Raw genomic sequence first — 12,886 nt, 5'->3', positions numbered from 1 at the left:
GTCTTGTGTTTGCCTTTGGCAGAGAACAAAATTCCTCTGACCTGCTGAGATCTCTTCACTGGCTGCCAGTACGAGAAAGAATCAAATACAAAATCCTCCTGTATGTTCACAAATGTCTTCATGGTCAAGCACCAAAATACCTCACAGAAAACTTCATCCTCTACAATACTGGTCATTCTGAAGACCGTAGAAGGCTCCGCTCTGCTTCTGATGTTACACGCTTGGTTGTTCCTCGCTCCTATAAAAAGGCTGGAGACAATCTATTCTTCAATGCAGCTCCTAAGCTTTGGAACCAACTGCCCTGTGACGTCAGAGAAGCAGAGTCTACTTCGATCTTCAAGCGGTCTCTCAAACGTTTGTTTCCCCACTGAGAGCCTCTTATGTTATTTTGTTTTTCTTGTAAGGCGCTGTGTTAATTGTAGAGCGCCATAGAAATGTTTATTATTATTATTAATCTATTTGTAATCGAACTGAATAGACAACTTCTTAAGACTATTGCTCCAAGACATTCTTACCTGCATTACCATGACCTCTTGCACATCCTCCCCTGAGAGCTCCCTAGAAAGAACTTCACATCTGCAAAAAAAAAAAAAAACATTACCATTTTAAGTTGACCAAATAAAACCACCAAATGTAGGGGAATGCTTTCAATAATTAGGAGTTTCGACCTAACAGCCGAAATGCCTATTGTAATCGTAGAGATTTTTTAGTTTTTTATTATTATTCTTTTTCTTATTATTATTCTTCTTATTATTTGTTTTACCGGCCCTATTCCCATAAAGTTTGAACACAAATTTTGTTATGAAATAATCTTGTACTAAACAATGTCCCATCGTTACACATTACACTCCAAATTGTAGCTTATAACTCAACTTAGTTATTCCAATACTTGACGTCACCATTGCGTCATTCTTACCTGTTTTATAGATGTTTTAAAATTTGCTGCAAGCGGACGACTTCGTCATTTTCGGTGCCGAATTGCCATACTATTCCTTAAGTACACGTCAAAAAGCCTGTGACGCGGCACGTAATTCACGTAAATTCAGAACAAATCGACAGATTAATGAAAACCCAAACACGGAAATCAGTCTATAGCTGCACCACTTCCCAATAAATAGTGTTTGTTTCATGTTTTCCCCCCTTGTGTTGACGATATTTAAGTTTTTCTGGTCGTCTCTCGGTTACATGGCGAGTTATCCATTCCCACATCCCGTTGTATGTAAAAGTCCGAGTCAGGTACCCGGCCCGTAACCGACCGCGTCACGTACCCGGCCCAAATCAGCGCAGACATAAACATTTAAACGCAAGAGGTCACTAAACAAGTTTACCATAATTTCACGGTGCTCTGTATTTTCGAATGATCTATATGAGACCCGAACTTTCAATTAATACCAAAGATCATATAGCACAGTAGTTTATAGGCGCTACACGATCATAACGTCATTATTTTACACTTTTGACATACTTTTGAAGCACATAGCCCTCTTTGACCTTTTCTTACAGTCTATACAGCCAGTTCAAACGGTTAACAACCAAACTAAACATTGGACCTGACATCTTAGTATGAACTCAAATTCTCTATTGTTGTTCCACCAGCCGAAACCCCTATGTGTTTGTATTTACGAACACTTAATTTCTAGTTATGCTTGTTACTTTTAAGAAACCACATCAAATAAAGGAGAGTAGCAAACATAAACAACTTCATCACGCAAAAGTCTTCATGCAATAAGCCCGCACAAAAAACAAAAAACAAAAAAACCGCAAACATATAACAAATAAAAACTACAACAGAATAAAACAAAATCAGGACGGAAGAATCTTATATACATGTAGTACAATAAAATATTATTTTTTTGCTCAACCAGGTATCCTAAACTAGTCATTTTTGTAGAATGCATGACGCCTACACGATTTGTAGTTTTTTCGTAAACACGCTAACCAGAACTCAGCTCCGTTGATGTGACCACGCTGTTGACAAGATGTGCGTGTTTTGCTGTTTGTGGTCTTTTTTCAAGGCACTAGAAACTATTTTGTAATGCTATCGCGTAATTTCACCAACAGAGTGCGGTTATTCTCGTGCTAACTCATTGTTCTGAAACGCCTATAGCGTTCAATGTTTCTCACATTTGTTATCACACATGTAGTAATACAAAGACTACAAGCATGTGTGTTGCATGATGCAATCAGGGGCGCTGTGTGATCGAGAGTTTGCCAGCGTTCCGCTGCATATTCAAGTAAATGTTTTTTACATTTTTCCAAACCTCAAGTTAATTTTTACGCTGTATTCAAATCTTAAATTAATAAATAAGTAGTCACAGTTCTGTAGTACCGCTGCTGGTATTTTTGACTGGTCAGCCAGACCACTTGGCAAGGTGTTTCAGCTGGTCCACCGCGGTTTCCACTGGCATTTGGCCAGTGGACCACCGTTGAGGTCAAACACTGTAAGTGCAGACTGGCAAGCAACTTTTATGTTGTTTAACATGACGCTTTTAATTGATACAAAAATTTTTGTTAAATGTAGGAAAGTCTTGTACAGGTTAGGGAACAATGTTATTTGGGAGTACAATAATAAAAAAGTCACATCAGAATGTTTGGACTTACACAAAGATGATGTCGTTACTGGAGACAGTGCTGAGACTGCTAGCTTTGTTGAAGATTTTCTGCACCCTGCTACGATACATTTCAAATACCCGTAACTGAAAACAGAGAGATGGAGAACAACATTTATCACCTTAAGATATCATAAAAATGTTACACAACACATGGGACCAACGGCTTTACATCCCATCAAAAGGACGAGGCAATGGTTAAGTGTCTTGCTTAAGGACACAAGTGTCACGGCTTGGGATTCAAACCCACACTCTGCTGATCAGAAACACCAGAATTTTGTGCTCTTGGCTCAGCCACGACACTTCCACACAAAGTCATTATCAGAATTTACAACAAAGTATATAAATAATTTTCAAATCAGCAAAAAATTACAAGCGATTATAGAATATACAATACACAATATACAACACAATAAAAATATAGAACATACACTAGAAATATGCAATGTTTTAAAATGCAAACACTTAATGAGAGTAGTGACAGGATAGGAGTAATGTACTTACATTGACAGCCTGGACATGGGTCTTTTCAGCCATAATGGACTTGAGCTCATCTACAGTGGCATCCATCGACAACGCTACCACATACTGAAACAACAAAAAAGCAGGGGTTAAACGTCACTGAATACATCAGGGATTATGTTCCGTTGGTGCACGAGGCGGTCCCTAGCAACCAGCACTAGTCTTAATTTTTTGAAACGTCCTATATCTAGTCCTTACTCTTTGTGAAATCGACCCATGGAGTTGTGGATTTCAAATTGCTTGTAGGAACAGTGTCCTCAGTGTTAGGAATAAAGGAATAAAAGGGTAGCGACGAGTTCTTCAACGTACGTTAAAGCCGGCAGGGTCGGCGGCCGTTTGATAAAGGCCCGAGCCTTTATCGCACAGCAACGACCCTACAAGGTTTTGAACGAGTCACTACTCTTTAGTTCCCATTCATAAATGCCCTTTTGTTAAAAACGTTAAAAAATACAGTTATAGACACTTTCACGTGAAAATTCCGAGGTTTGAAATATTTTTTTCCAAAACTTTGTGAAGAATCTGTTCGATGCGCGTTGGTTGTGTGTACGTGCGCGCGCTTAGATTACGCGCTAATAGCTATGAATTGCGTTCCTATTGGTCGAGAGCGCGTGATAATCTTGCGCGCCTGACACGCGGAAGCCAGTGTGCATAAACAGAGCTCCAGTGTGCATTAACAAAAGGTTTATGCACACCCACGTGACGCGCTCTCCACCAATAGGAGTAGAGAAACTGTCTGGGGTATTTATGAATGTAGGTTAATACCCTCCAATGTTCTGCCCTTATCAGATTTACACCACAGAGAATTACAAAATAAGACGGACACACAAATCCCACCCTTACGTTTTGATTTAGTTAATTTGGGGTCTAGTTTACCTTCACTGGTTTCCTGTAGTAGTCTTTGGAGAAGAAGTAAACTGGTAGCACTCTCTTCTTCTTGGGTAAGGGAACCGACAGGTGCATGAAGGGGTCAAAGGTTATGGAAACCTGCACAAAAATACATTATCAAATATTAAAATTACCTGACAGCAAGTCATCAAAATTATTTTTATTGTTGCAAAAAAAAATAGGGAAAAAAGAGAGAAATTACTACTAAAAATTGGCGCACACTGATAATTCGGGAAGTACATGTGAAAGGAAACCACATAATTTTGAGGTACAAATTGTGCGGATCATTATATTCTATTTTTAAGCATCTTTCCAAAACAATTAACTAAAAAAAATAATAAATGGCCTGACATTTCAACCCTAGGAGTGTCTTTCTCGAAGGCTAAATGACAACACAAAAAACATGAACAGGTAACTAAATTAATTTCATAACAAACACATCTTGTAGCCAAAGTGCCCAAACCGAAAGGCAACATGTCCCTTTCAGCAATCTGTTACTTAAATCAAAAGCTACTGACGCCACTAACTGCCTACCTTTCCACATTCTGGACAGACTAATTTGGACTTGTACTGTCCCTGGAAGAGATCTACGATGAAGGAATCGTTGCGTTTCTTGTGTGCCTGCCAGGCTACCTCAGCAATTTCCTACAGAATGACAAGGATTAATGAAGGAAATGAAGACAACAGTGACCAAAAATAAAAGTGAACAACTACAACTTACATGCATTGGGGATAAAGAACTTACATTTTGGTTTAACTCATACACACCGATGTGTGTTAGCACTGTATACTCAGTACTTTCCCGAGTCCTGTGAAAACATATCACAGTCATATTACTCGGGTGGGATTCAAACCCCCAATCTTTGCAATTGTAGAGGAGTGTCTAACCAAGTACACCACCGAGATTGCCCGGTAGCTAAAGGCAGTTTATAGATTTGAGCTGCAACCAACATTGTGAGAAACGGCTCCTTCTGAAGTAAGGTAATTTTCGAGAAAGAAGTAATTTTTCCATGAATTTGATTTCCAGACCTCAGAATTAAATTCTCAAAATCTCAAAATCAAGCATCTGAAAGCACACAACTTCGTGTGACAAGGGTGTTTTTTTCTTTCATTATTATCTCTCAATTTCGACGACCAATTGAGCTAAAATTTGTTTGTTTTGTGCATATGTTGAGATACACCAAGTGAGAAGACTGGTCATTGACAATTGCCAATGGTGTCCAGTGTCTTTAGTCAAGTACTCACTCTTACCTCATCAGGCTTGTCGTCAGAGTCCTCTGCCTCAACGTACGGCTTGTTCTTAACTCTGTTCAAATCCTGGCCGACAAAAAAAAGAGAGAAAAGTATTGGCAATGAGTTGCATTACTTACTGCCAAAGAGGGAGCCGCTGCAGACTAATATAAAGGGTATACACTGTATGTTGTGATCTAAAAAAGCACTGGACACTATTGGTAACTACTCAAGATAACTGTTATCATAAAAACTTTCATAATGAACAATGGAGATAGTGTAAAACATTGTGAGACACGCCCACTCTGAAGTAACGTAAGTTTTGAGAAAGAGGCAATTTCACACTCAAATAATAAAAAGACTTCAGCTGATGAAGCCTTTTATTATGCATCTGAAAGCTGAAAACACACAGAGTAATGCAACAAAGGTGTTTTTTCTTACATTATTCTCTTGCAACTTCGATGACCAGTTCAACCCAAATTTTTGTAAGTTTCTATTTTGTTCATATGTTAGGATACATCGGCGTCAGCTTCAGTGTGAGGCCCTAAACAAGAAGCACATGTTTTCACAATAATGAGTTGGGACTTATCTGGAAAATTGAGTCAAACTTTTGAAAAGAGTTACAATCTTCAACAACTAATGCCGAGTGCATGAAGAGAACCAGACTACTATGTCCCTTCCAGCCTCAGTTTGGTTAACATTGGTTTCAATGGAAGATACTAGCATGGTTTTACCTCATGTAGACCATCAAGCAAGAAGGCCATGAATTCCTGAGCGTCGTGTTGTGCAAAGCCCATAAATTGACTTGCTTTGCTTGCAACGGTGCTCTGCAAAAAAACAAAAAAATGAACATTGTGGTTTAACCCTACACGTTGCTTTATAATACACAACCAACAACAAACCATTGACGGTTTTGTTTTCCCTTCTGGTCAAGTTTTTTTTAGAATCAAGGGTTAGTGCTCTAGTCAATGTATATTAGCTCTATGGTTGTTGTATAAAATCACATCATCATCAGGAGTGTCATTTGTGACAGATGTCAGGAGATGACGGACGTTGAGGGTTCCTTTCGTAACAGATGTCAGGTTCCTGTCATGAAAAGTTCAGGAATGTCATTCGTAACAGACATCAGGAGTGTCATTCCTGAGAGATGAAGTAAGTGTCATTCGACAGATGTCAGGAGAGGACAGGTGTTGAAGGTTCCTTTCATCTGTTCATAGCAGATGTCAGGGGGAGTTGTTGGTGACAGTCGTCCGGAGTGTCACTCATGACACACAACTGGCGTTCCTTTCGTGACAGATGACAGACGTGGCTCACTTGAAACGTCTGTCATAAATATTATTATCACATGTAACTTGAACACTTAAGCGCACACAATAGTATTAAATATGGTTTGTGGTTTATTTATTTAAAAATGCCACCGCAGAGAACCTCCGAATTGCGACTCAATTCACGATCGTTCAAAATATTACAATAGTTATTAAAAGCTTTAGAATAGGAAATACATAATGAAAATATGATAAAAACCTCAAAGCAAAGGCCTGGCACAAATATACAATTAATATAAATTATCCACAACACACCAGAAAAAGGAGAGCAATACAACTTTAAAATTGTACACACCTTGAGCTTTGAGGGAGCACAGGATCTGTATTTGCCTGACCACAGTGACCTCATGAGCACAGCAAAGGTCAAGATCAGAGTCCCACCGGTACCCAGAGGGTTACTGTAGTTGATCTCATTCTTCATATTCGAATCTGTGAACATTTCATCAAAAATAGACAGGAAGGGAAAATAAATTGTAGCACTTCAATGACTAACTAGTAAAAAATAGAGCGGGGTTCTTGTACTTCGTGACAGATGTCCGGAGTGTCATTTGTGACAGACGTCAGAGGTGTCATTTGTGACGGGCGAGACGTCAGAAGTGTCCTTTATCATTTGTGACAGACGTTAGGTGCTGTAATTCTTCTCAGAAATAAGTAAAATTATGTGAGCATGTACAACAGATTTTTAGCAACTGCCCTTGAAACATTGCTCTGTGATCTTATATCTTCATTCACAGTGAGTAGGGATTCATGTCATGGCCAAAAACTTGACCTACCATGTACAACAGGTATCAAAGTCCTTTAAATAATGTAAAAACACTTTCCTGATTATACCAATGTGTGATAATCACCATATACTCACAAATCCACAGGCAGATCCAGTGAATTGAATTTGATTGACAATAGGTCCTTTTGGTTGGTAAGCAATTTGCAACAAATAGTTCAATTTTATAAATGTTTCTAAGAAACCCATGTGATGTTTCAAATGATGGTTGTTACATACGTGTCACGGCCTAGCATTTAAGAGTACCAGACTCAAACTCTTGTCTTTCTGATCAACAGTGAGTGGGTTTGAGTCCGGGTCGTGACACTTGTGTCCTTAAAAGCAAGATACTTAACCATGATTTTCACGGTGCATGAGGGCTTCTATTTATTTAATTTGGTTTTAAACACGATTGGACATAAAGCCATAGGTCCCGTGTGCTGTGTAATGTATGTAAAAGAGCCCAGTGCACTTATCAAAAAGAGAAGGGGTTTGCCCTGGTATTCCTGGCTGCATATTGCCCCACAGCAACTTGTAAACCATAACATGGTGTAATGTAAAATATCTCAAACTTCAATTGTCGCCGCACATGGCTGGCAGGAAAAATACTGAGTGTTGAAGTGCCTTGAGCATCACTTAGTGACGGATATGAGTGCTTTATAAAAAAAACACTATGCAAACCTATATGCATGGCTCACAAATGGACGATGCATGCCGTGTTTCTTACCCAGCATATAGTCCCTCAGTTCTCTAGTATTGGCCAAGACCTGAAGTACGCTATTCATGAAGCACGTATTCCCCAGGTTGTCAAGTCCCGTAAAGCCTGGGTTGTACAGCTCAGGTTTGGTTACAGTTTGGCTGGTACCCGGTAGGTGTGACTGAGGGGGCACGGTGCATGTGGGCTTCTGTCAGAATGATAACAATATTGTCATAATATGGTTTGTTGCAGTTCTTACTTTAGGTTTAAACAACAAATGCACTGAAAATACCAGTAGATTGAAAACCAAATTAGCAGACAGCCTGAAAACTTCGCTGGTTTCAACTGCAAATATTTGTGGTTAAATTTGAGCAGAAACCACAAGGCTTTCCAAGTGGAAAACCAACATTTTCCCAGTGAAACAGTCAGGGTTCCTGACACAAAGTAACGATAAGATAAGATAAGAACTTTTTTGTCCCACGCTTTGGAAATTAAAACTGGCCTTGATTCAAACAGTACAGACAAAAATACTAACAAACAAAATTGAACAATAGACAGACAGATTGAGATGATTGAAGAAATTATTAAATATGAATATCAAGTATTAAATTATGTTCAAGTTAGGATTTAAAAGATTCATAGCTTTTAATTATTTGCAAAGATTAAATAATCATAAGAGAAGTCCTTAAAACTGACAACTCAAAAAAGCACAGCTACTTTAAATAATTGTAAAAAAAGAATGTAAAAAAAACAGTGTTCCCAAAAGAAGTGGTATCAAAATGTCCTTATGCCCTCCGTTTACCTGCTGTCGATTATCCGCCCCCGAATCCACTGATTTAGCTCCGCCTACAGCTCCTCTCAAAACGTCTTTCTCTGACCCCACGTCTTTGGCCAGCTCCCCTAGGTCTTCCTTATCAGTGTTGGATGAGTTAGCCGAGGATAGCGGCATCCATTTACTGGAAACACCTACTTGAGCTGCTGGACTTGCTGAAAACAAAAGAAGAAAAGTATAAATATAAAATTATTCTAAGTACACCCGATTAAAGACCTGGGGCTGAATTCACAAAGAGCTAAGTTTGATCGTAACTGTAAATCAATCGTAGTTGCTAAGTTAAAGGCAGTGGACACTATTGGTAATTACTCAAAATAATTATTAGCGTAAAACCTTTCTTGGTGACGAGTAATGGGGAGAGGTTGATGGTATAAAACATTGTGAGAAACGGCTCCCTCTGAAGTGCCATAGTTTCGGAGAAAGAAGTAATTTTCCACGAATTTGATTTCGAGACCTCAGATTTAGAACTTGAGGTCTCGAAATCAACCATCTAAATGCACACGCCTTCGTGTGACAAGGGTGTTTTTTTCTTTCAAGTTCGATGACCGATTGAGCTCAAATTTTCACAGGTTTGTTATTTTGTGCATATGTTGAGATACACCAACTGTGAAGGCTATTCTTTGACAATTACCAATAGTGTCCACTGCCTTTAAGTGTGATGTCACAATACAAATCACTATGGTACATAATACTGACAATTTAGTCTTGCGATGGATTTTTTTGCTTTGTGAAATCGGCTCAAGGTCTAAATTTTATTGCTCTGCTTACTGCCAAACTCTATGCTTGCGATCACCATTCTTCACTTATAGGGGAAACCCTGAAGCTGTGCAAGGGAAGAATGCCTAGTTGCATGAAGTATGCACCCACGCACAAGCACAAATTCCCTTCCAATCTGTGAAATATGCTTAACGAAAGTGGGGATTTCCCTACACTGATTAAGAGAAAGGATCCACATGGGTAAGTTTCTAGCATAGTTGGCTGCAGATTGTCCACCCCCCCCCCCCAATCGCCTTATAAACCTTTATAAAGTGCTATTGAAACAAGTCTCATAACTCAAACATGGTTCTACAAACCTGTTTTAAAGATGCTATGTCAAATTTTTTGCCCCAAACATTAATAAATATATTTTTTTGAGTGAATGGTATTTCAAAGAGTACCACCCGCTCTAACGAAAAAAAGTTTAACTTTTACATTTGGTCAGGAACCATGACCAAAATTTAAAACGTTTCTTATAAAACACATAAGAATTGGTCACGTGATATACTGTCGGCATCCCGACAACAACTAATTTTGAGCACTTTATTTCACTGCTACTAATAATTGGCGGATTTTTTTGAGCAATGGCTCAAATGAAAGCTTGTAACTTTCTTGACCCCCATCAAAATACCTATTGAATTTTAAATCAAAATTTTTGGGTCTAATCGGCCAAAAATCTGACATAGCATCTTTAAATAAATAGAATACTAAGGCGCTTCCTAAGAACTGTGTATTAGTTATTAATATTTCAAGAATGACAGAATCAATGTAGGCAAAAGTATGTTCCCATTTTATGAAATTGACTTACAACTACATTGATTAATGGGCAGACGGGGAACTTGACTAAGATTGCAATTTCTTGGCAACACAAACCTTTTGTAATGACCCTCTCCAAGGAACCCCAACGCTCACTGACTTTCTTCCGCAAGTGAAAGTCCAGTTTGTACGGGTTAATCTTGTAAATGCACTGCTCCGGAGAGATAGAACTCCTGTGAAAATTACCAAAACATCAGTATAACTTTTGTATCTCAACAGAATCCTTTAAACAAAGCAAAAATGTTTACTTGGAAAATGTGAGGTGTTCTTGTCAAATCACAGACCATAATCGGGTTGGATTGGCTATCAAATACATAAAAAGTTACCCCCCGCCCCCACCCGAAAAAATCTTGTAAACCTTAAAACCAATAATTAAAACCAACATTTCTTTTGTTTTATCCATAATGACATTGACATTTGATTTTGGAGATCCACACAAATTAGGCTTCTGGGTGATTCTGAGTTGGTATGCAAACTCCTTCTATAATTAAAATGTTGAACCCGAGTCTGAGTAAGTATTTTCTTATAAAATATTAGTCTTCTGCGTGGAAGTATTCACTTCTGATTTTCTGCATTATCTTCCAGTACGCGCTAATCCACCAATCAGAAGCTCGAACTACTAGGGGGAGAAAAAAATATATGTTATACGTCTGTTTTATATCCTACTTCCGTTTTTTTTAGTACATAGTGCGTATTGTGAAATGTCATTTTGTCACTCCGTATACGGACAGTGCAAAAATTACTCTGTGAGCATGAAAAAAAAAACGCTCTGAAATTTCATATTTTGCGCGTTGCAAAACGGGCGTCCCAGCCTTCGGCCCTGTTGGATATGGGACGCAGAAGCGCTATATTTTGTTGTATTCCGCTCGCGCTTGTGTGATAACTTATAATATCTAAAAGAAATCTGACAAAGTTTTGACTTGAAATTTCATAAGTTTGTTTTATTGTAAACATTTACATTTATGTAGGATTAAAAACCATCAAACAGTTCATAACCAAAGATATACCTTGCCTTTAAGGGAAAGGGCTTTAAGAATTTGTCTATGACTGACTTACTTTAAGTGGATAGTCCAACTGAACAGTGTCTCTTCAGTGACATTGGTGTGAAGTTTCAGAAACTTGGTGTCACTACAGAAAGAGGAAAAATATTTTCTATATTAAACAGCCAACTTGACAAGATAGGTGCACTGGTCAAGTGGTTTAAGAGCACTGAATTCAAGTTCTGATGTTTAAGTCATCGGAGTAATAATAATAATAACTCGTTTTTATATAGCGCTGTTCACACCCGGAGGGCGTCCCAAAGCGCCTCACATTATTACCCCTGGTCACTGGGCCTTAATTCACTCCTTAAACCATCTCAGCTCCCTGGTGGGGAGTATACAGCCTCGTGCAACATTAATAAGCGCTACATGGCTAGACCAATCACAAGAACCATCCTTGCCCTCACAGGTACCCATTTACCCCTGGGTGGAGAGAAGCAATTATAGTTAAGTATCTTGCTCAGGGACACAGTGTCACGACCGGGATTCGAACCCACACTCTGCTGAACAGGAGCACCAGAGCTTGAGTTACTCTTATCCCTTCGGCCACCACACACCACAAGTGTGGGTTCGCGAGGGTAGAGGATGGTATGTGTATTAAAAAGCCCCTGGAGTGCTAAGGTTGCATGGGTTGTACACTCCATAGGGAGCTTAGAAAGATTAAAGGAATGTTATTGGCTGAATGACCAGGGCACTAATCAAAAGCATATAAATTGATATGGTTATTGTAAAATGCGCTAAATAAGACTTATACATAATCAACATATACCTGCACGCGGTCACAAACCTAAAGAACAATTATTATAAATTCTTCTAGGAAGAGACTGACAACAAAGGTTGACTCATTACCTTGTCCTGAATCTGACGGTCATTTCTTGATCTCGGAAATTCACATCCACAGACTCCTTGTCGATTTGTTTGACATAAATATGAAGATCTAAACTTGAAGTATCCTTCGTGAAACAAACACATAATAAATAATTATTGAGCCTTCTCAATCGCCACGCCCACTCTCTGGAACAATCTTCTCGTTCACATCCGTGCCTCCACTACACTGGACTCATTTAAAACCGCTCTCAAAACACACTTATTTAAATCCATCTAAGCTGTTCAGTTTCTGCTATTTCATCCCACTTTAAATTGTCATTGTTTTTTTATTGTACACATCTTGTTCCAGCGCTTAGAAACCTGGTATTAAGCGCTATATTAATGCATGTTATTATTATTATAATAATATTGTTGTGGTTCAAAGAATAATGGGCAAATTTTACTCAATGGGCAAAAAGTCAAATAAATAGTCTTGTTAAAAAGAAAACAAATTATCGGTCTTACTTTTTCGAACCAGTCGTTCTTAGCATGGTTGATGATGTATGCTAAAAAACAAAAAGAAAACAAAAAAAATTAAAAAAAGAAA

At 38.5% G+C, this 12,886-nt stretch overlaps 1 protein-coding gene across 3 annotated transcripts in view; it reads right to left on the bottom strand.

Annotated features, from left to right (window-relative positions):
- Positions 1 to 12,886, bottom strand: part of LOC139954277 (ubiquitin carboxyl-terminal hydrolase 19-like) — a 61,858-nt gene that overhangs the window by 12,751 nt on the left and 36,221 nt on the right. For all 3 annotated transcript variants that reach the window (XM_071954010.1, XM_071954009.1, XM_071954008.1), the window contains 14 exons: positions 12,805 to 12,845; positions 12,322 to 12,425; positions 11,489 to 11,560; positions 10,490 to 10,605; positions 8,831 to 9,015; positions 8,059 to 8,236; positions 6,867 to 7,000; positions 5,981 to 6,073; positions 5,268 to 5,333; positions 4,551 to 4,661; positions 4,005 to 4,115; positions 3,114 to 3,197; positions 2,602 to 2,696; positions 516 to 576 (listed from right to left, as the gene is read on the bottom strand). In XM_071954010.1, the coding sequence (XP_071810111.1) occupies positions 516 to 576; positions 2,602 to 2,696; positions 3,114 to 3,197; positions 4,005 to 4,115; positions 4,551 to 4,661; positions 5,268 to 5,333; positions 5,981 to 6,073; positions 6,867 to 7,000; positions 8,059 to 8,236; positions 8,831 to 9,015; positions 10,490 to 10,605; positions 11,489 to 11,560; positions 12,322 to 12,425; positions 12,805 to 12,845 (1,451 nt within the window). The remainder of the gene's footprint in view (positions 1 to 515; positions 577 to 2,601; positions 2,697 to 3,113; positions 3,198 to 4,004; positions 4,116 to 4,550; positions 4,662 to 5,267; positions 5,334 to 5,980; positions 6,074 to 6,866; positions 7,001 to 8,058; positions 8,237 to 8,830; positions 9,016 to 10,489; positions 10,606 to 11,488; positions 11,561 to 12,321; positions 12,426 to 12,804; positions 12,846 to 12,886) is intronic.

The sequence above is a fragment of the Asterias amurensis genome, chromosome 2, assembly GCF_032118995.1.
Source record: "Asterias amurensis chromosome 2, ASM3211899v1".
NCBI classification, from domain to species: Eukaryota; Metazoa; Echinodermata; class Asteroidea; order Forcipulatida; family Asteriidae; genus Asterias; species Asterias amurensis.
The sequence above is the reverse complement of the archived record's forward strand: the minus strand, read 5'-3'. Positions and strand labels throughout refer to the sequence as shown.